Source organism: Rhinopithecus bieti, unplaced genomic scaffold, assembly GCF_001698545.2.
Source record: "Rhinopithecus bieti isolate Rb0 unplaced genomic scaffold, ASM169854v2 scaffold_41913, whole genome shotgun sequence".
NCBI lineage: Eukaryota > Metazoa > Chordata > Mammalia > Primates > Cercopithecidae > Rhinopithecus > Rhinopithecus bieti.
Genome location: NW_016818964.1, coordinates 5120598 through 5144638, shown reverse-complemented (window position 1 = coordinate 5144638; position 24041 = coordinate 5120598). Strand labels below are relative to the sequence as shown.

Genomic DNA, 24041 nt, shown 5'->3' with positions numbered 1-24041 from the left:
CCCAGCTACTCAGGAGGCTGAGAATTGCTTGAAGCCGGGAGGCGGAGGTTACGGTGAGCCGAGATCACACCACTGCACTCCAGCCTGGGTGACAGAGTGAGACTCATTCTCAAAAATAAATAAATAAGTAGATAAATAAATAAAGTTCAATGTTTGCTGAGTCCTGTTAGCCTGATTATTAGACATTCTTGTCTCTCCTTAGGGGGTGGCATAGTTCCTTGCTCCTGGCACCCCGTTTCTAGCCTTACACCCCAGCTGTAAGCTTTACTTACACATGGCCATATACACTGTGGCTTCCTAAAACTCCCAGCCCCACACCCCTCAATGTGGCCTTGACAGATTTCCATCCACAGATGTCCTCACAATGGAATGTCTTGTTTTTTTCCACCTCACCCAAAAGGTGAGCATCAGAACTCTGCTAGACTTTTTTTTGTAGGCATGAGGGGTCTTGCTATGTTGCCCAGGCTGACCTCAAACAATCTTCCCACCTTGACCTCTCAAAGTACTGGGAATATAGCATGAGCCCCCATTCCCAACTCCACTCTTTTAGACTCTCTAAAACCAAAATAGTGATCCCCAAATGCCTTATGGGAAGGCACAGGCAACGTTACACCCCCAAGCATTCATCTGTGCACTCCTTTCCCCTCTGGGAAATCTCTCTGGAATTCCAGATGCCATTTCCTTCTGGTGCAGCTCACAAGGAAGCAGAAACCAAGACTCAGATGATGGGCTGCTTTCAGCGGACACTTGGTGTTTGCACGCAAAACCACCTCCTCCATCCCAGAAAACTAGGTTGATCTGGTAGAGGGGAAGAGGAGAGAGGTTCAGGGCTAACCTGGCCTTCAGAGAAAGGGTCGGGGGACTAGAGACCTCGATGGAAGCGGGCAGTGACAAACATAAGGAATGAGAACCAGGGACCAGAGTGAACCCTCCTCAAGCTGGCCAATGGCACATAGCCCCCGGACAGTCGCGGGTTCCCTGAGTGGAACGTGGGTGACGTGGACACCTGGTAGGTAATAGGATGAAGTTAGGAGAGGGAAACTAGGTCTCCAACCCAGGTGGAGGTGAGTAACTGGGAAGAGGGCAACCTCTGGGACGAAGGGGTGGAGTACCAGAAGAACAGTGATGGCCATGGAGGCAGTCAAGAGCCATGCCCCAGCGGTGCAGTGGGCAGTTCTCAGTGGGAGAATCTCAAGAGCCCCTGAGAGATGGCGAAGGAGCAGTGAGCATGCCGTCTGTCATCTAGTGCCAACTTACATCTGAGTTGGCCACATCTGTCTCTGTCCTTCTCCCCTGTCCTTGATCCCTGGAGGATCAGAAATGGCCACCAGCAAGAAGGGAGGAGGAAGGAAGAGGAGAGGAAATAAAGGTGGTTGAGAAGTCGGCAAAGGGGAGAAACTGCATTAGATGAGTCTGAAGGCGATACTACAATAACCAGATGATGGAGGATCTCAACTGTCCAAGTGTAAAAATGAAGAAATGGCTTTATTTTTCTAATAACTGCTACTGACTGCTTTCCTGCAGGTAGCAAGATCCCTTAGAGACCTCTCAGCTCAAAACCCAGTTTGTAATTATTTGATTGGAACAGACTTCCTAAAGCATGAATAAACAAAGGGGCTACTCACTATCTAAGAGTTGCAATGGAACCAGCCTGAAATTCTTTCCAAGGGAAGAACGAATCCAGTCTTGAGTTGAAAGCAACACCTTACTGTGATTACTTTGTTCAACAAACTGGTTACAATTAATTACTAAGTGAGTAAGAATAATTTTCCATTTATTTATACATCTTCCTGTATTACTTATTGGCCCATTTCATTAATCATTTTTTTTTCTTTCTTTTTTTTTTTTTTTTTTTGAAAGGGAGTCTCACTCTGCTGCCCAGGCTAGACTGCAGTGGCGTGATCTCGGCTCACTGCAACCTCTGCCACCCAGGTTCAAGCGATTCTTCTGCCTCAGCCTTCCAAGTAGCTAGGATTACAGGTGCCTACCACCGTGCCTGGCTAATTTTTGTAGTTTTAGTAGAGATGGGGTTCATCATCTTGGCCATGCTGATTTTGAACTCCTGACCTCGAGAGCCACCGTGCCTGGCCTCATCCATTTTTTTTCTATTAAGGATTTCATAACTCTCTTATCAATTTGCCTGAACATTTTCTATATTAAGGATATTAATTTATCATATCAGTGTCAATATTTTTTCTGGGTTTGTCCAATTTATGAACACGTGTGATTTTTTTTTCTTCTTTTTTTTTTTTTGAGACGGAGTCTTGCTCTGTCACCCAGGCTGGAGTGCCGTGGCACGATCTCGGCTCACTACAGCCTCCGCCTCCTGGGTTCAGGTGATTCTCCTGCCTCACTCTCCCGAGTAGCTAGGATTACAGGCACGTGCCACCACGCCAGGCTAATTTTTGTATTTTTAGTAGAGGCAGGTTTTCACCATGTTGGCCAGGCTGGTCTCAAACTCCTGACCTCAGGTGATCCACCCGCCTTGGCCTCCCAAAGTGCGGGGATTATGGGCGTGAGTCACCTCACCCGGCCGATTTTTTTTTCTTTTTAACTTAAGAAGTTCTTCCCCATCCTACCAACAGATCATCACCAAAATGTTAACAATGAGATTATGAAGGATTTTTTTTTGTTATAATTTCTGTACTTTACTTTTTTCTTTTCTTTTCTTTTTTTTTTTCTGTTGAGACAGGATCTTACTCTGTCACCCATGCTGGAATGCAAGGGCACGATCATGGCTTACTACAGCTTCAACCTCCCGGGCGCAAGTGATCCTCCTGCCTCAACCAATAGCTGGGACTACGGGCAATGCCACCATGCCCAGCTAATTGTTTTTTTGAGACAGAGTTTCACTCTTGTTACCCAGGCTGGAGTGCAATGGCATGAACTTGGCTCACTGCAACTTCCGCCTCCCAGGTTCAAGCGATTGTCCTGCCTCAGCCTCCTGAGTAGCTGGGATTACAGGTGTGCGGCACCACACCTGGCAAATTTTTTGTATTTTTAGTAGAGATGGGGTTTCACCATGTTGGCCAGGCTGGTCTCAAACTGATGACCTCAGGTGATCCGCCTGCCTCGGCCTCCCAAAGTGCTGGAATTACAGGCATGAGCCACTGCGCCTGGCCTTGCCTAGCTAACTTTTTTTTTTTTTTTTTTTTTGTAGAGATGGGGTTTCACCATGCTGCTCAGGCTGGTCTCAAACTCCTGGCCTTAAGTGATCCTCCCGCCTCAGACTCCCAAAGTGCTGGTATTACAGGCATAAGCCATGGCGTCCGCCTGTACTTTACTCTTAATAGTAAACAGTCTTTTATTTCTCTTTCTTTTTGTAAACAGTCTTTTATAACCAGATTTTAAAAAATAGCCACTCTTCACGAGAGCGGCGCGGCTCTCTGCTGGGTGTGCATTACCTGCGTTCTGCTCCATGCTCTCCCTGATGCCATCTAGGAGCTCCTGTGCATCTTCCACATTCTCCTCCTCCTCTTCCTCTTCGACTTCTTCTTCTCCTTCCCCTATATCCTTAGGGGCAACAATCGTCTCCTGCATACCACAGGGATATTCACATTGGTTGATGCCCCACATTGATTTGCTACTCACAAATCAGCTGGCAGGTGATCCTGGAAAAAGCTTGGGACCCAAACAGGACATGTACCCTATGACAGCTGTCATGCAACATTTTGCAGGATGCGCATATCCACAAAGACACATGAGATCCTTGAGGTTTTTCTTAACAGCATATTTAAGAGATAAGTATATCTTTGTGCTAATGCCGGAACTGCTTGAGTCAACATTTTTCTAATGTGTTATTCTAAGGTATGGGGTTGTATCTTCCTTGAAGGAACCACATGTTGTAGAAATCAAGACTTTTAATAATCATTTATGAAAACTACCTCAGTATCAGCCATTTCCAATAAAATGATAAAAAGCAGTTTATAAATAAAGTTTGATAATACCCTGAGAAACATACAACACGAATAAAACACCTAAAAGTGTTCCAGGCAACAGAGAGAACACAAGCTATACTTTGAACCGCAGCTGGAGGCAGACTACATTTCAAGGGCAACCCATGGAAGCTGCTTCCATCTCAGAGGAAAGCCCTGTAGAGTTTTGTGTTTTCATAACTGGGGGCAACAATAAAATTCAATGAAAATAACATCTCCTGTTTACTGACATATGAAATCAGTTGCTTGTTTATTATAAAACTAAAAAAAGCATTTCTAAAATGTTAAAATTCCCAATAAAGTAGTTAAAAGCCATTTCAGGCTGGGTGTGGTGGCTCACACTTGTAATCCCAGCACTTTGGGAGGCCAAGGCGGGCGGATCACCTGAGCTCAGGAGTGTTCAAGACCAGCCTGGCCAACATGGTGAAACCCTGTCTCTACTAAAAATACAAAAATTAGTCAGGCATGGTGGCACGTGCCTGTAATCCCAGGCACTTGGGAGGCTGAGGCAGGAGAACTGCTTGAACCCAGGAGGCAGAGGTTGCAGTAAGCTGAGATCGTGCCACTGCACTACAGCCTGGGCAATAAAGTGAGACTCCGTCTCAAAAAAAAAAAAAAAGAAAAGCCATTTTACAAGATGGCTCTGAAGGTAAAGAAGGAAGATCCTTTCTTTCCCTAAGCTAAAGCAAAAGCAAAATCTTTGAAGGCCAAGAAGGCAGTGCTGAAAGGTGTCCACAGCCACAGAGAAAAGAAGATCTGCACGTCATCTACCTTCTGGTGTCCCAGGACACTGTGGCTCCAGGGGCAGCCCCGATATCCTCCGATGAGTGTCCTCAGGAGAAACCAGAGTGACCACGGTGCCATCATCAACTAACTTCCCCCGGCCTCTAAGTTGGCCACGAGGAAGAGAGGAGACAAACACACACTTGTATTCAATGCGGATGCCAAAGCCAGAAAGCGCCACATCCAACAGGCTGTGAAGAAGCTCTCTGACACCAGTGTGGCCAAGGTCAACACTCTGCTCAGGCCTGAGGGGGAAGAGAAGCCAGATGTTCCCCTGGCTACTGATTAGGACACCTCGGATGTTGCCAAACAAAATTGGAATCATCTAAACTGCGTCCGGCTGGCTAAGTTGAATAATATACATATTTTCACCCTCAGAACAATACAGTAATTAATTAAAATGCCCAGGAAAATAGTTTAAAGTGTTACCAGTTTTGCTATGGCTTCAGAAATAACATCTTTCAGTTGGATGTGATGCAGTTTGTAGTACTTGGCCAATTCTTCAGCAATACTGGATTTTCCCACAGCAGGGGGACCGAGAATGCAGATCTTGATTGGCTGAAAGAGGAGAGAGTAAGGAACATAGGGCAAGCTATGAATGATCTGTAGATAGACAGAGTGGTTTTCTATTTCAGGGGAGTGCTTTTTTTTTTTTTTTTGAGACAGAGTCCAGTTGCTCAGGCTGGAGTGTAGTGGTGTGCGTCATCTCACTTACTGCAACCTCCACCTCCCAGGTTCAAGCGATTCTCGCCTCAGCCTCCTGAGTAGCTGAGACTACATGTGCGCACCACCATGCCTGGCTAATTTTTGTATTTTTTGTAGAGACGGGTTTTCTCCATGTTGGTCAAGCTGGTCTCAAACTCCTGGCCTCACATGATCTACCCACCTCGGCTTCCCAAAGTGCTGGGATTACAGGCATGAGCCACCATGCCCAGCTGGGAGTGCCTTTTGAAAACAAAGCCTCTGGACCCTGCAGGCTAACTGTCACTCCTCTGTGGAGACTCCAGAGCCACGCCTCCACCCCCGCCACCACCACGGTGGCTGCCACGTCATCCCTAAAGCGTCTGCCCCCTGGTCAGACAGTTCATGTTCTGGTTCATGTCCATTCATTCAGTAGGTATTCAATAGGCACCAACTACGTGGGCTGATCTGGGGCTGGTGGATAGGAACACATAAGAAGATGTGTCAGGAACAACTCAGATCGCTAAAGAGTAAGTGCTCAGGAATTACATGCTACCAGTTTCACAAGACAGTGCACAGTACAGGGCATTTTGCTACCTTTGTAACAGTAACAAAGCAAATAATTTCTGGTTCAGTGTGCAAGGGGCCTAATTCACTGCCTGAATACTATTTCTGTACTGAATTTGGTCTTTAATTATTTGTTTTGTTTTGTTTGTTTTGTATTGAGATAGGCGCTCCCTCTGTTGCCCAGGCTGGAGTGTAGTGGTGCGATCACAGCTCACTGCAGCCTCAAACTCCTGGGCTCAAACTATCCTCCCAGCTCAGCCTCACAAGTATCTGGGACTACAGATGCACACCACCATGTTCGTCTAATTTTTATACTTTCTGTAGAGATGAGATCTCACTGTGTGGCTCAGGCTGGTCCCAAACTCCTGCACTCAAGCAATCCTCCTGCCTCAGCCTCCCAAAGTGTTGGGATTACAGGTGTGAGCCACTGCACCTGGCTTGGTCTTTCATTATTATTATTATTATTATTATTATTATTATTATTACTATTTTGAGACAGAATTTTACTCTTATTGCCCAAACTGGAGTGCAATGGCGCAATCTCGGCTCACTGCAAGGTCCGCCTCCCGGGTTCAAGTGATTGTCCTGCCTTAGCCTCCTGAGTAGCTGGGATTACTGGTGCACGCCACCACACTCAGCTAATTTTTTGTATTTTTAGTAGAAATGGGGTTTCACCATGTTAACCAGGCTGGTCTTGAACTCCTGACCTCAGGTGATCCACCCACCTCAACCTCCCAAAGTGCTAGGATTACAGGTGTGAGCCACCACGCTTAGCCAATCATTTTTAGCACAGTTAATTTATTCTAATTTTTAGGCCAGGCATTGTGGCTCATGCCTGTAATCCCAGCAGTTTAGGAGGCTGAGGCAGGAGGATCCCTGGAGCCCAGGAGTTCGAGGCCAGCCTGAGCAATATAGGGAGGTCCCCGTCTCTACAAAAAATGAAGCCAGCTTCAGCAATATAGTGAGACCCCCATCTCTACAAAAAAAAAAAAATTTTTTTAATATTGGCTGGGCATAGTCGCATGTGCCTGTGGTCCCAGCTACTTAGGGGCCCAGGCTGAGGCAGGAGGAGTGCTTAAGCCCAGGAGGTCTAGGCTGCAGTGAGTCGCAGTCACACCACTGCACTCCAAGCTGGGCAACAGAGCAACACCCTTTCTCAATTTTTTAAAATTTATTCTAATTTTTTAAAACATACTCATTTAAAAAAAAACCACCATTTCTCCTGCTGATAAATTTGACTGAATGCTAAAGAAGCCCTGTGGTGTTCCTAATCAGTGAGTAAATATGCATTTCTAACAGAGGTCAAAATATCAGTAACATATAGTTATTTATTTCAAAAAGATCCAAACAGTTGTGAAACTGAGGGCCTGTATTTTGCAAGGTAAATTTTGGAATTGTGCTCATGAAAAGGATTTCCATTGGTAGAGTGTCCGTATGCTTACAGATTATATAATTTCATCCACCGAGTTGGTTATTATCATTACTACCATTTGACAGGTGAGGAAACCAAGACGGCGAAGGAAGTAGGCAGCACACAGGATGGTTCTGGTGAGGAGTGCGGTCCTGTCAGATAGGGATGATGGATGGTTCTGGTGAGCAGCACTATCCCACCGGATAGGGATGATGGATGGTTCTGGTGAGGAGCACGGTCCTGTCAGATAGGGATGATGGATGCTTCTGGTGAGGAGCACAGTCCTGTTGGATAGGGATGATGGGTGGTTCTCGTGAGCAGTGTGACCCCATCGGATAGGGATGATGAATGGTTCTGGTGAGGAGTGTGACCCCATCGGATAGGCATCATGAATGGTTCTGGTGAGGAGTGCTGTCCCATCGGACAGGGATGATGGATGGTTCTGGAATAAGGAGATAGTCGACCCTCTTTGGATAGGGGATGATGGATGTTCCTGGTGAGGAGTGTGAACCCCTTTGGATCAGGGATGATGGCATGCGTTGTCTGGTGGAGGTGTGCAGTCCTGTCGATAACAGGGATGCAATACACTGAATGCGTTCTTGGCCAAGAGCGAGCTGTGGACCTGTGTGGATAGGATGACTGGATGGTTAAGGCAAGGAGTCGTGACCTTGTTGGATACGCGGATGATGGATGGTTCCTGGTGAGTGCAGTCCTGTCCTGATAAAAGGATGGATGGTGTCTGCGTGAGGAGTAAGCAGTCCTATCGGATAGGATGATGGATGTTTCCTGGTGAGTGCAGTCCCTGTCGTATCAGGGGACGGCATGGATGGTTCTGGTGAGCGTGCTGTCCCCATTGGAGCTAGGGGATGATGGATGGTTCTGGCTGAAGACAGTGGGTCCCGTCGGGTAGGGAGGATGGATGGCTCTGCGTGACGGAGTGCTCGTCCCAACTTGGATAGGGATGACATGGGATGGTTCTGGTGAAGAGCATGGTCCCGTCGGATAGGGAGGATGGATGGTTCTGGTGAGGAACACAGTCCTGTCGGATAGGGATGATAGATGGTTCTGGTGAGGAGTGCAGCCCTGTCGGATAGAGAGGATGGATGGTTCTGGTGAGGAGTGCGGCCCCGTCAGATAGGGATGATGGATGGTACTGGTGAGGAGTGTGGCCCCATCAGATAGGGAGGATGGCAGGCAGCTGAAGGAGGCAGTTCCGGAGCTGAGTCCTGATGAGCCGGGCTGGGTCCCTGGAGAGGTGCAGTGCATTCACCAAGGCCTGAGATCTGGCTGTCAACTGAGCAAGTTCAGGTGTCTCATTTGTCCACGGACCAAGAGTGGGTCCGACCAAGAGGAGGCTCACTTTATCCGGGTGTAAAACCAGGATGCCAATCCATTCGTTTATTTACCGTGAGAAGTATGACTGCCACTGAATCAAATGACTGCCACTGAATCAACCACTCCAAGTTCACATGTTTGGTACATTTACTCCTTTTGAGCTGACGGACACTGGGAGCCAAGTCTTACAGGGCTGCTTGATGAGCTTTGATGAGAACAAGGGAAGTAGGATGAACTAACTGGAGGCAATGGGTCAAGGTGGCTTGATGCGTCTGTCTCTGAAGCAGCAATGACTTTTCCTTGCTAAAGGCACTGCGATCACGCAAGTGCGTGGCTTGAGACTCCATCTTTTGGGGATGTCTCTGGGTGACACCTGTGGGTCTACACTGGCCTCGGTAGTGTTTCCTGTGGCTAACTGACCCTAGGGACAGACATACTCTATTTAGTTTTTAGATATACTATTCCCTCTATCATGTTCTTGTCCAGTCTTGCTCATCAGGAACCATACGGTCTCTTCAAACTGTCTTGTCATATTTCTACTCTGTGTGTTGTTGTTACAGTTGACCTAGAGAGGACATTAGTCTAACTTTTGAGGTATATCTCAGGATAACCTCCCAGTACAGCCACCATGAGGATCTTAGATGCTTAAAGGGATCATTATTTCTTTAGCTAAGTGGTACATGTTTTGCTTATTCTTAACTAGACATGCTTTTCTCCCAAGAGAATATGGTTCTAAGGATATGACGGTGACACTATACTTGCTTATGTAGAGCGTTCCCTTCAACAGTGATAATTATGATTATGATGACACCTGTTACTCACATATGCCATTTTACAGTTTTCAAAACGCTTTCTTGTGTATGACCTACTTTTGTCTTTAGAATGTTTCCCTGGGACAGAGCCAAAGCTCTACACAGGTGCTTCACTGATCTGATTTCAGAGAGCCAAGTGTGGCCGCCCTGCAGTTAGATGTGGACATTCTAGTTACGTCTGCATCCTACCTAGTTTGAATCTCTGACTAGCTGTGTGACCTTGAAAAAGTTGCTACCTACTCAGGAGGCTGAGGCAGGAGGATCACTTGAACCCTGGAGGCAGAGGTTGAAGTGAGCCGAGATCATGCCACTGTCCTCTAGCCTGGGCTATGGAGCGAGACTCTGTCTCAAAAAAAGAAAAAAAAAGAAAGAAAAAGAAAAAGTTGCTGCAACCAGGCACGGTGGCTCAAACCTGTAATCCCAGCACTATGGGAGGCCAATGCAAGCGGATTGCTTGAGGCCAGGAGTTCAAAACCAGCCTGGTCCACATGGTGAAACCCCATTTCTACTAAAATTACAAAAATTAGCCAGATGTGGTAGTGCACGCCTATAGTCTCAGGTACTGCTCAGGAGGCTGAGGCATGAGAATTGCTTCAACCCAGGAGGCAAAGGTTGCTGTGAGCTGAGATCACACTGCAGGACTCCAGCCTGGGCAACAGAGTGAGACTCTGTCTAAAAAATAAAAAGAAAAAAGAAAAAAAAAAGTTACTTCATCTCTCTGAGCCTTAGTTTCCTCACCTATACTATGGAAATAAGAATATCTACTTTTCACCATAAAAAATGGTAAGTGTGTGAGTTCACACAGATGTTAATTAGCTCGATTTAGCCATTCCACAGTGTCTACATATTTCAAAACATTATGTTGTACAGGATACATGTATGTAATCTATTTGTCCATTTCAATTAATTAATTTTTTAAAAAGAATATCGACCTTGAAAAGCTGTGATAATTAAAATGACCAGTGAGTCCTCTGACCACTTAGAAAGAGATCAAAGTAGTAATCAGGCTTCTTCTACCTCCCACATGTATACCTAGGACTGAAACAAGCCAGCCAGTAAGGCACTTGATATTTTTCCCTATTTAATATTCTTCTTTATATGGACAACACTGTGACATCACTCGAGTTTTCTATCATGTGCAATTTGCATACATTATTATCTATGTTAACTTTAAAACTGTTCATGTTTGGTTGACAAGTATTAATTTAACATACACGTAAATTTGTTAGACCTGGACAAATTTGTGAAATTTGAAAAACAACTTGAAATTAGAAATTTGAACGTTTGACAAAGCAAATACTTCCATTGGCATCATCACACTTAGAAGTCTGATTTATTTCGCTTGAATCAGAAGTTTCAATGGGAATTGGTGATAGTTACCATTAATCCTCTGCTTTGCTTGTACTCTTTGAGGATACCGTTGATATTTTCCACAAATCCTGTTTGGGCTGCCCACCGGATATTAAAATTCTCCTTCACAAAGAGCGCTTCCATTCTTAAGTTGACCAGTAAGTGGTCAAGACAATCTTGCTAAAAGATAGAGGAAAATTAGAGATTTGTCTTTTTTTTTGTTTAATTCTGACTGTCATAATAGACCAAAATCACTACGGTTATTAAAGAAAGACAATATCCATTCACTAAATGTGGAAGTCAATTAATCCAGCACTGAGTATTTACAGAGCACCTGTGTGATACTATGTTACTTCTGAACAGTCTCCATGTCTACTCTGATGGCGGGCCACATTCTGGCTGAAAGAGTAGGAAGATACTGGAAATCCAAATTTTCTTTTTAAAATATTTTAATTGCATCTACTTTTTGAATACTGCAGTTTCATGGTTCAAAATCCAAAAGAACAAAAGGTGTAGAGGAAAATATTCCCACTGGGTGGGGTGGCTCACACCTGTAATCCCAGCACTTTGGGAGGCCCAGGTGGGCAGATCATGAGGTCAGGAGGTTGAGGTCATCCTGGCTAACACAGTGAAATTCCGTCTCTACTAAAAAATACGAAAAATTAGCTGGGTGTGGTGGCGGGCACCAGTAGTCCCAGCTACTTGGGAGGCCGAGGCAGGAGAATGGCATGAACCCAGGAGGTGGAAATTGCAGTGAGCCGAGATTGCACCACTGCACTCCAGCCTGGGCGACAGAGCGAGACTCCATTTCAACAACAACAACAAAAAATTCCCTCTGACCTTTGACCACCACCAACCCAGTTCTGCTTCTCAGGGCAATCAATAGTATTAGTCCTTTCAGAAACATATTCGAGTGCAGTGTTTAAATGCAATTTATTCTTAAAAAGAATTGCATTCTAATGCAAGCTTTAAAAGCACACTGCAAAAAACCCTATTTTTTTGTTGTTGTAATGGAATTGGAATCTCAGCCTGCTGTTTGAATTTTAGAAAGAGGCCAAAGAAAATAATTCCCAGTGTTTGAATGGCATTTTATGCATCAAATAGCTTCCAAATACATTTTGTTTTGTTTCTTCTTTTTTTTTTTTTTGAGATGGAGTTTCTCATTGCCCAGGCTGGAGTGCAACGGTGCGATCTAGGCTCACCGCAACTTCCGCTTCCTGGGTTCAAGTGATTCTCCTGCCTCAGCCTCCCAAGTAGCTGCGATTACAGGCATGTGTCACCAAGCCCAGCTAATTTTGTATTTTTAGTAGAGACAGGGTTTCACCCTGTTGGTCACGCTGGTCTCAAACTCCTGGCCTCAGGTGATCCACCCACCTTGGCCTCCCAAAGTGCAGGGATTATGGGTATGAGTCACTGTGTCCGGCCCAAATCCATTTTCTGACCACGACCTCTGGGGGTTTTTCAGGAAAGACAGCTGAAGACAAGAGTAAGTTGTCTTAGGGTAGAACACCTGGTGTGGTACGAGTTGAAGATGGCATTGGAACCTAGGCCTTCTGACACCAAATCCCTCACAGATCAATGTTATTTAGCCAAAACCTATCTGATATTAAAAAAAAAAATACTCAATATTATTGAGAAAGATAGTTAAAAAAACAAAAAACAAAAAACACCTCATATACTAACCGTTAAGTCCTTGGTTAGGTATGCATTTTCTCTGGGTATTTTCTGGATTTTTCCAGGGCCAGTATTTTTACTGATACACTGTTAGAGGAAAATTGAAATATTATTTGGTTTACCTGGAAGGCTTTACTTTATATAAAACTCAAATGGACCAGGCACATTTGCTCACGCCTGTAATCCCAACACTTTGGGGGGCCGAGGTGGGCGGATCACCTGAGATCAGGAGTTCGAGACCAACCTGGCCAACATGGTAAAACCCCATCTCCACTAAAAATACAAAAGTTAGCCAGGCGTGGTGGCACGTGCCTGTAGTACCAGCTACTCTGGAGGCTGAGACACGAGAATTGCTTGAACCCAGGAGGCGGAGGTTTCAGTGAGTCGAGATCACACCACGGCACTCCAGCCTGGCTGATAGAGCAAGACTCTGTCTCAAAAACAAACAAATAAACAACCTCAAATGAATGTGAACATAATTGGATTTTTTAAAATAGCATTAGTGCCAGGTAGTGGAGATAACAATGAGCCTGGCCGGGATCTGCCCTCAAGAGCTCCCAGTGTGAAAAGAGAGACAGAACTGTACACAGATAATGATCATGTGGAGTGTCTGCAGCTCAGCAAAGGGGATTCTGTGCTATAGTCTGAATGTCTGTGTCCCACAAAATTCACATGTTGAGATCTTCACCCTTAAGCTGATGGTATTAGGAGTTGGGACCTTTAGGAAAGTGGATCATGAGGGTAGAGCCCTCAAGAATGAGATTAGTGGGCCGGGCACGGTGGCTCAAGCCTGTAATCCCAGCACTTTGGGAGGCCGAGACGGGCGGATCACGAGGTCAGGAGATCAAGACCATCCTGGCTAACACGGTGAAACCCCGTCTCTACTAAAAAATACAAAAAACTAGCCGGGCGAGGTGGCAGGCGCCTGTAGTCCCAGCTACTCGGGAGGCTGAGGCAGGAGAATGGCGTAAACCCGGGAGGCGGAGCTTGCAGTGAGCTGAGATCCGGCCACTGTACTCCAGCCTGGGCGACAGAGTGAGACTCCATCTCAAAAAAAAAAAACAAAAAAAAAAAGAATGAGATTAGTGTCTTATAAAAGGACCCCAGAGAGTACCTTCGCCCCTCCACCATGTGAGGACACAGGGAGAAGGCGACATCTATGAAGCCAAAAAGCGGGCCCTCATCAGACACTGAATGGGAGTATAGGTGTGAGCCACTAGTCAAATCTCCTTTTCTTTTTATCTTATTTTCTGTACGCTCGCTCTCGTGTGTGTGTGCTGTGTGTGCTGTGTGTGTGTGGTGCTGTGATGTATAAAATAAACTATCATTAATCAAATTATAATATATTCTTATACATACTCTTAATTAATTTTAATTTACAATGTATATTAAATAAAACTAAGTAACCATCTGTCATTTTTTTTTCCCCACAATTTTTTTGTTTGTTTGTTTTTGAGACAAGGTCTTGCTCTGTCACCCAGGCTGGAGTGCAGTGGCACAATCTTAGCTCACTGCAACCTCTGCCTCCCAGGTTCAAGCAGTTCTCCTGCCTCAGCCTCCTGAGTAGCTGGGATTACAGTCATGCATCACCACGCCTGGCTAATTTTTGTATTTTTAGTAGAGATGGGGTTTCACCATGATGGTCAGGCTGGTCTCGAACTCCTGATCTCAAGGGATCTGCCTGACTCGGCCTCCCAAAGTGGGATTACAGGCATGAGAAGAGACAAGGTCTTGTTCTATTGCCCAGGCTGGAGTAAGGTGGTGCAATTATAGCTCACTGCAGCCTTGAATTCCTGGGTTCAAGCAATCCTGGCACCTCAGCCTCTCCAGTAGATGGAACTATGAGGCAGGAGAATCACTTGGGCTCAGGAGTTTCAGACCAGACATGGTCTGGTCTCATGGTGAGACCTCATCTTGACAAAAAAAGAAAAAGAATGAAAATTAGCCAGGTATGGTGGTGCATGCCTGTGTTCCCAGCTACTTGAAAAACTGAGGCAGGAGGACCTCTTGAGCCCAGGATGTGAAGGGTACAGTGAGCTATGATCACACCATGGCACTCCAGCCTGGGCGACAGAGCTAATTAGCCAAGTCTGGCTAATTTTAAAAATTTTTGTAGAGAGGGGGTCTCACTATGCCCAGTGCTGGTCCTGGACTCCTGGCCTAAAGTGATTCTTCCACCTGAACTCTTAAAGTGCTGGAATTACAGGTGTGAGCCACTGTGCCTGGCTGAATCTGCCTTGATCTTGCAGTTCCCAACCTCTGGAACTGTGAACAATAAATGTCTATTGTTTATAAGCTGCTTGGTTTATGGTATTTTGTTGTAGCAGCTCAAACAGACTAAAACAACCTGGGATGAAGACAGACACCTGTGCCATGCAGGAGGTGGGAATGAGGCAGGGAGCGTGCACAGAAAGATAGATGAACTGAATTTCTTTTCTTTTTTTCTTTTTCTTTTTTCTTTTTTTTGACAGGGTCTTGCTCTGTCACCCAGGCTAGTGTGCAGTGGTACAATCTTGGCTCACTGCAACCTCTGCCTCCTGGGCTCAAGTGATCCTCCCACCTCAGCCTCCTGAGTATCTGGGGCTGCAGGCACACCACCATGCCTGGCTGATTTCTGTATTTTTTTTTTTTTTTTTTTTTTTTTTTTTTTTTTGTGGTAGAGATGGGCTTTCACCATGTTGCTCAGGCTTGAGCTGAATCTTAAAAAATGAATAGGGAGTAGCCAGGAGAAGGCTGCATTAGCTGGGCCACATGGTAGCTGCTTTAGCCAGAGCAGCCTGGACTGGAAGAGGAAACTCTCCCAGATCTAGACTCCTGAAGCTGGGCACAATGGCTCACACCTCTAATCCTAGCACTTTCAGAGGCCGAGGTGGGAGGATCATTTGAGCCCAGGAGTTTGAGGTTGCAGTGAGCTATGATCACACCACTGCATTCCAGCCTGGGTGACAGAGCAAGACCCTGTCTCTAAAAAATTAAAAACAAACAAACAAACTTAGCCAGACACTGTGGCTTACCCCTGTAATCCCAGCACTTTGGGAGGTTGAGGCAGGAGGATCACTTGGGCTCAGGAGTTTCAGACCAGACATGGTCTGGTCTCATGGTGAGACCTCATCTTGACAAAAAAAGAAAAGAATGAAAATTAGCCAGGTATGGTGGTGCATGCCTGTGTTCCCAGCTACTTGAAAAACTGAGGCAGGAGGACCTCTTGAGCCCAGGATGTGAAGGGTGCAGTGAGCTATGATCACACCATGGCACTCCAGCCTGGGCGACAGAGCGAGACTCTATCAAAAAACTAAATAAATAAACAAATAAATAATATTAAAAATAGAGCTCCTGGAATTGGCCAATAGGTTGGTGAACCTGACCATATCAACACTTTGGGGCAAGTGCCTGTTGGTGGATTTCAGGGTTCTGGTGTGTCAGCTGCATGTGTGTCTGGGGTGCAGTGATCGCCATCTTCTTAACCTGAGCCCTACAGTGGTCTTTCTTATTTCCCTTTGTGCATATAAGAGAGAAAGGATATTTTGGTAGTACCGTTAAAGTATACACTGCAAATGCAGATAGTGAGTTTGGGTTTTAGGGATATTCTACTGAGGAGTCCCAGTTTTGCTAGCACAACTGATTGTATAACTACACTCCAGGAGGCAAAACTTCTTTTGTTTTGTTTTGTTTTTTGTTTTTTGAGATGGAGTCTTGCTCAGCAGCCCAGGCTAGAGTTCAGTGGCCCAATCTTGGCTCACTGCAACCACCGTCTCCTGGGTTCAAGCGATTCTCCCGTCTCAGCCTCCCGAGTAGCTGGGATTATAGGCACCCGCCATTCTGCCTGGCTAATTTTTGTATTTTAGTAGAGATGGGGTTTCATCATGTTGGCCAGGCTGGTCTTGAGCTCCTGACCTCAGGTGATCCGCCCACCTTCGACTCCCAAAGTGCTAGGATTACAGGCACGAGCCACCGTGCCTGGCCGGCAAAACTATTTATGATATGTCATCAAAGTATGGGATGAAACCACTGTACCTTGACTATATCTTCCAGGGTATGAACAGACTCATCCACAGCAACCAAGTAGTGAGGCTTTGGCGTGTGATCTATGACGTTTTGTATCACTCTGCAGACCCACAGGTAAAATAATCATCAGAGGGAAAAGGGAAAGAGATGCAGTAAACTAGAATTCACTGACCACCACCCCCATGACTGGGGGTGGGGTTTGGTGCTTTGATAAGTTATCTCCATTTTCAGTAAGGTCAGGGTTGGGATGGTTATCTGCATTCTCCACATGAGGAAGATGCTAAAGAGTTCGGTGACATTTCTCAGGCTGAAGAGCTGTTGCGGAAGTGGAAGAGCAGCTTTTGACACCAGATCCATCTGTTTCTGGACCTGTCTTCTTTCTAGCATACTGCCCTGTCTCCCAACAAGGGGACCTGACCCCAGTAGGACCCCAGTTTATGAAGCCTTCCCCATCTAGTGGCTCATGTGAGCCTCACAACAGTGCTTTAGGGAGCTATTTTACAAAGTAAGACACAGATTTAGACAAGCTGTGGCTCTTTTAAGGAAGTCATGTAGCAACAGTGCCTAAGCCTGCTTTCCTATTCCGAGTTGCCAAGGTTTCCGAGTGCTTGCCTCTGTGCTGAGGGCGGCACAGGTGTGATCCCACGGAATTCTCACAGCCTTAGCATGTAGGTACTGCTGCTATGCCCGTAAGTAACTTTCCCAAGTTCACACAGCTAGTGAGAGGAAGAGCAGGGATTGGAACAAAAATTAAATAATTCCAGAGAGAAAAAAATAGTGAATAGATGTCTATCACAATAGACTTGTCAATTCTACCTCCATCTTAGCTTCCTTTCAATAAAATGAAAATAAATTGGATCCATGCTTCCCAATGTGCAGTTCACATTTATTTTGTATTTATTTCTTTTTTTTCTATATTTATTTATTTATTCATTTATTTATTTATTTTGAGTCTCGCTCTGTCACCCAGGCTGGCAGGCAGTGGTGTAATCACGGGTCACTGCAGCCTCAACCTCCCAGGCTCAAGTGATCCTCCCACCTCCGCCTCCCAGGTAGCTGGGACTACAGGCACGAGCCACCAAACCCGACTAATTTTTGTATTTTTTGTAGAGACAGGGTTTCACTATGTTGTCCAGCCTGGTCCCGAACTCCTCGGCTCAGGCGATCCTCCCACCTTGGCCTCCCAAAGTGTTTGGATTACAAGCATGAGCCACTATACCTAGCCTATTTTGTATCCATTTCTCAGAACATTTCAGCTTTTTGCTTTTTCCTCTGTTAAATATTTGACAATCTTCAAAGAAACCTCTGGGGGTAAAAATGCTACTTAAATGGGCCTGTCAAAAGATAAAATTATAACACATCTAGTTAAAGATTTCAATTGGCTTTATTTGTGATTCTAGAATCAGGCAACATTTCAACACATAAAATAGAACAAGTGTGCCAGTGAAATGAGCAGAGGTGGGTGGTTCGACAGGCAGAAAGGGCTGCAGAAAGCAGAAACAAAGAACAAGAAGCACATTGGTCATTTCAAAGTTACTTTCCTTGTAAGACAGGGACAGGTAGAACAACAGAAAGATAACTAATGGGGCTGGGCACAGTGACTCACACCTGTAATCCCAGCATTTTGGGAGGCCGAGGTGGGTGGATCACCTGAGATCAGGAGTTCGAGACCAGCCTGACCAACATGGTGAAACCCTGTCTCTACTAAAATACAAAATTAGCCAGGCGTGGTGGCTGGCACCTGTAGTCCCAGCTACTCAGGAGGCTGAGGCAGGAGAATCGCTTGAACCCAGGAGGCAGAGGTTGCAGTGAGCCAAGGTTGTGCCATTGCAGTCCAGCCTGGTGACAGAACAAGACTCCATGTCAAAAGAGAGAAAAAAAAAAAAAAAAAATAGAAAGGAAAGATAACTGATAGGTTAGCACCAAGTTACTTCAGGCTACTTTTTGTCATAAGGATGAAAACACAGAGAGTTTTATTATCATAGCTACTGAAGACTGAAACTGGCTTGTTTGGGAAAGTAGCTTTCTCGAAAGGTCAGATAACAGCTTAGTTTCAGTTTGGTGCTGGAACTTTAGCATGGGTGACTCCATTTTGATTTTCAGTCTGGCCTGTTGGGGCCTAGTACAAGAACTTAGTCCAAAACAATGGCCTCCTATAACTTGTTTTTAACAGGCCCCAAGTCCTTCTGTAATGGGAATAATTTCACCCTCTAATTTAAGTTTGGAAGTAATATGTTAAGGACTAATGCCAAGTAAGTTATATTAATAATGTAAAAGACTCTTCTATATCTTTGAAATCCAGTAATGTCATAATGTAAAATCTCTGCAGAAAAAATGGGTATGTTTCGGCCCCTCCATCCCCAGGGATGGAGCAGATCCAGGGTTTTGTAGTGCCTGAAGCTTAGCCCATTTACAGCAAGCTTGTCAAACCACGGCCTGTGGGCCACATGAGGCCCAGGATGGCTTTGAATGCGGCCCAACACACTTTGTAAACTTTCTGAAAACATTATGAGATTTTTTTTTTTAAAGCTCATCAGTTATCGTTAGTGTCAGTGTATTTTATGTGTGACCCAAGACAAATCTTCTTCCAATGTGGCCCAGGGAAGCCAAAAGATTGGATATCCCTGACTTAGAGGATCCTCCTTTAAGAAAAATAATAAAGCGGGGCGCGGTGGCTCGCGCCTGTAATCCCAGCACTTTGGGAGGCCGAGGTGGATGGATCACGAGGTCAGGAGATCGAGACCATCCTGGCTGACATGGTGAAACCCCATCTCTACCAAAAATATAAAAAAATTAGCCGGGCATGGTGGCAGGCGCCTGTAGTCCCAGCTACTCGGAAGGCTGAGGCAGGAGAATGGCCTGAACCCGGGAGGCGGAGCTTGCAGTGAGCAGAGATCATGCCACTCACTCCAGCCTGGGGGACAGAGTGAGACTCCGTCTCAAAAATAATAATAATAATAATAATAAAAATGAGGTTCAGGGTCTCGGAAAGGGATCTGCTCAGGGGCATGGCCCTGAAGTTTAAACTTCCTTCATTTCCCAGTAAATCTAGAAATTCATCTGAGATTGTGACTAATTTGCCAGTGGCCAGTGGATGAGGGAAAGAGCGGGAATCTGGAAGCCAGGATCTCGGGGAAGTGCCGAAAGTGCTCCCTTCTGGGCATGTGCCGCAGAGGCGACAGAATGAAGTCCCCGGAAGCTGGAGCTGATGAACCACAAACACAGTGAACCAGCTCATTGACCTCACATTGAAGTCAGGGTCTTCAAAGGAGGAGAGAAGTTTCTGGATCTGCCTGAATACAGGGTTTAGATACTCTGTGAGTATAAAAAAACATATGTCAACTTGACCTACAACTGTCAAAGAAGAAAAAAGCTTCAGGTTTACAGTTTTCCATCTGAATTCTAGAATTTAAATTGGTGGGTTAGACATAGTAATCTCATCTGGGACAAAGGAATAAGAAACTATATCCTCAGAATGCACATACCAAATTCTTTCTTTTCCAAAATTGGAGGGCATTGCTATTCTGCCGATAGTTTCTAAGAGATGAACCTGAACTTGTCACCAGAAAGTAGAACTTTTGAACAGTGGACACTATTTCTTTAGATGCAAAATGGAGAAGACGGTACCTTCTGCATAGGGTTGTTATGAAGAACAAACACAATAATGCATGTAAGGGTCTTAGCACTGGGCAGATGCTCAAAAAGTATTAGCCTACAAACAAACACATTAACCAGTTCTACGAAGGTCATGTCTCTGGGAGAATGCTTACCCTGCTAGATCAAGAACATGGATTGTTGGAATTACATTTGTTCCATTGCCAAAAACTGGTAATGCAGGAATCTCACCCAACCAAGCCATCTGAAAGAAAAGCAAAATCATGTCCCCCAGTTATACATGGATGGCTATTACAGCTCACACATAAGTCTACAGTCAGAGGCATCCAAAAGGCCTAGCTATCTGCTTACGTAATTTCCTCCAGGGGGTGTTTTATAAATCAGTCCTGATGAGATTTAGGATCAAATTCTGCCAAGAGAAATAACGTGTAGCCTTGGGACTGAAATACTTTTCAAGAAATCTACAACCAGTTGTATTTAGTAGCTATATGCATGCCATCTACATAGAGAAGAAATGTTTTCACATGCATGACGTCTTAATTCTCACAAAAAAGACACATTAAAATTTAAAATTACCCCCACCAGTAGGGATGAAGTGACGGGAAATAATTACCATCAGTACAGGAGCGAAATGCTTAGTGGATAAAGTAGCGTGCAGGAGGTTACACTTGTGAGAGCTTGGACTGGAACCCCAATCCTCAGAGTCCAAATCCTCGTCTTTTCTTCTCATTAAGTATTTCAGTAACCAAACAGACATGCTGAGTACTGTTTAAGTGTCACGTATTAGATTATTTTGAATTGTTGTTGAGTGAAAGATGTAGGGGTGGGGGTCACAGTAGACCACTGGGTGTTGTAAGGTATTTTGGACTTCGAGAAAGTGTTGAAGGGTTCTAAGCAGTGACGTGACACCAGCAGGCTTGCTTCTGTTGCCTTGTGGAGAAGTGGTGGGAAGGAGAGTCCGATGGGGAGAGAGAGATGATGGCAGGTGTGCAGGCGAGATGGGGTAGCCTAGCTTGGAGGTGGGAAGTGCACGGAGTGGGGATGGAGAGAAGGGAGATGTTGAGGAGGCTGACTGTAGAAACTGGGAATTTTGTGATGGGTAATGTGAAAGGAAAATAAATCTTGGGACCCCCAAAATCACTAAGCCAAAGGCAAAAGTCAAGCTGGGAACTACATAAAGCAAACCTGTCTCTCGTTCAAAGATTTTATTTTTGTTTCCTTTTTATAAATTATTATTATTTTTTGAGATTTCGAGATGGAGTCTTGCTGTCACCCAGGCTGGAGTGCAGTGGCACAATCTTGGCTTACTGCAACCTCTGCCTCCCAGGTTTAAGCGATTCTCCTCCCTCAGCCTCCCAAGTAGCTGGGATCACAGGCATGTGCCACCACACCTGGCTAATTTTGTATTTTAGTAGAGATGGGGGTTTCACCATGTTAGCCAGGCTGATCTTGAACTCCTGACCTCAGGTGATCCACCCGCCTCGGCCTCCCAATATGCTGGGATTACAGGCATGAGCCTCATTCAAAGATTTTAAAAGCTACATACCTTCCTCACAATTTGCCTACTAGGAAATTATTTGTAGGCCCCCAGAGCTTTACCCGAAAACAGTTCTGTTGAATTTCACCCTGACAATGTAAATTGACAGCTTATCTTCACAGGTACAAGACAAGGACAGAACTCAAAGTCATCCCTAGGCTCACCTGACAAATGCATATCTGATTGCTTCCTCTGCCCTGTGTTTATCTTACGTAAAAATGCAGATTCGCTGAGCTAGATAAATGCATAAGTGACTATTCCTCTACCCTTCCCTCATGTTGAACAGCTGATCAAAGACTCAAAAGAATACACCCGCTTGCCTCTTATCTACCCACACCTTTTATTTATTTTTTGTAGACACAGGGTTTCACCATGTTGCCCACGCTGGTCTCAAACTTCTGGGTTCAAGCCATCCACTCACACTGGCCTCTCAAAGTGCTTTACTGGGACTATAGGCATCAGCCACCACGCCTGGCTTACCCACATCTTAAAAAAGATTCTTCCTCTTTCTCTAATATCTACCCTTTTCCCTTTAAATACTGAAGCACTCTAAGTCATCTTTGGAGAAAGGCACAGGCCTGTCTCCTTGGCATGCATCCTTATCCTTGGCACAATAAACTTCTAAATTGATTGAGACGTGTCTCAGAAACTTTTTTGGTTTGCAGTAAGGCGGGAGGAGTTGGATTCTGATCATGCAGCTGGTTGGAGGGTTGCCCCATTTTCTGAGATGGGGCCTTGGAGGAGGTGCAGGGTTGGGGATGACTGTAGGTATAGTTTGGATTTGGGAAAGACATCCAAGTTGAGGTGCTGAATAGGCAGCGGGACCTACAGAGCTAGAACTTAGAAGAGAGAGAGCCTTGCTGGAGACTGAAGTCTGAGTCATTGGTATCAGTCATAGGAATAAACAGACCAAGGGAGAGAGAGCAGAAGGTGAAGAAAAAAGGTCTAGGGCCGAGGCCTGAGAATGCCAAGATTCAGTGAGCAGGCAGGTGAGAACAGCGCCAAGATTCAGTGAGCAGGCAGGTGAGAACAGCTGAGAATGGACAATGAGAAAGAGCTTCCTTGAGCTTCTCCTCTGCAACTGTCATATCTCTTGTATTAAAAAAATCAGTTCAAGGCTGGGCACGGTGGCTCACGCCTGTAATCCCAGCACTTTGGAGGCTGAGGCAGGCAGATCACAAAGTCAGGAGTTCAAGACCAGCCCGGCCAATATGGGGAAACTCTGTCTCTACTAAAAATACAAAAATTAGCCGGGCATGGTGGTGTGCACCTGTAATCCCAGTTACTCAGGAGGCTGAGGCAGGAGGAATTGCTTGAACCCAGGAGGTAGAGATTGCAGTGAGTTGAGATTGCGCCACTGCACTCCAGCCTGAGCGAAAGAGATAGGCTCCCTCTTTAAATAAATAAATAAATAAATAATCAAATAACAATTAAAAATTGGTTCAACCAACCTTTCTTGACTACACTTTTTCCTTTAACTCCTGCCTTCTTTCTTTGCACCTCTTCCTTTTACAGGAAAATTCCTTGAAATATTTTTCTATTCTCATTGTCTTCAATTCCCCTCCAGCTGTTCCCTCTTGAACCTACGTCTATTAGACTTTTGTTCCACCCAGTGCCAAAAAATTCAGTGGTCAATTTGCAGGTTTCATCTTAGTTGATTATCTGCAGTATCTGACACAATTTGTCATTATTTCTTTTCAAAACTTTTTTTTTTTTTTTTTTTTTTTGAGACAGAGTCTCACTCTGTCACCCAGGCTGGAGTGCAGTGGCGCAATCTCGGCTCACTGCAAGCTCACACCTGCCTCAGCCTCCCGAGTAGCTGGGACTACAGGCGCCCGCCACCATGCCTGGCTAATTTTTTATATTTTTAGTAGAGACGGGGTTTCACTGTGTTAGCCAGGATGGTCTCGATCTCCTGACCTCGTGATCTGCCTGCCTCAGCCTCCCAAAGTGCTTGGATTACAGGCATGAGCCACCATACCAGGCCAAAAACATTTTTTTAATAATTATTTACTCTCTCTTATTTCCTCTCCTGCCTCCTGCCCACCTTCTCAACCTCCTTTTCTAATTCCTTCCCATTTCCCTATAACCTCCAATATTGGAGGGTTCCAAGACTCAGTCCTCAAGCCCTTATCTCTTCTCCATGTTCATTCACTAGTTTATGTCATCCAGTCCCAAGGATTTAAGTACCCACTGTATACTGACAGCTTCCATGATTATGTCTCCAGACCTGACCTCCCCCATGATCACCAAACTCTTTATGTCCAATTGCCTACCCAGTATCTATACTTGGATATGAATTATCTCAAACTTCCTGAACTTTTCTTTTTTTTTTT

At 45.1% G+C, this 24041-nt stretch overlaps 1 protein-coding gene across 2 annotated transcripts in view; it reads right to left on the bottom strand.

The window, feature by feature from the left end:
• Positions 1-24041, bottom strand: part of AK7 (adenylate kinase 7) — a 100272-nt gene that overhangs the window by 28513 nt on the left and 47718 nt on the right. For both annotated transcript variants that reach the window (XM_017858000.1, XM_017858002.1), the window contains 6 exons: positions 20324-20412; positions 16563-16653; positions 12558-12635; positions 10905-11054; positions 5148-5276; positions 3405-3534 (listed from right to left, as the gene is read on the bottom strand). In XM_017858000.1, coding sequence (XP_017713489.1) covers positions 3405-3534; positions 5148-5276; positions 10905-11054; positions 12558-12635; positions 16563-16653; positions 20324-20412 — 667 coding nt within the window. The remainder of the gene's footprint in view (positions 1-3404; positions 3535-5147; positions 5277-10904; positions 11055-12557; positions 12636-16562; positions 16654-20323; positions 20413-24041) is intronic.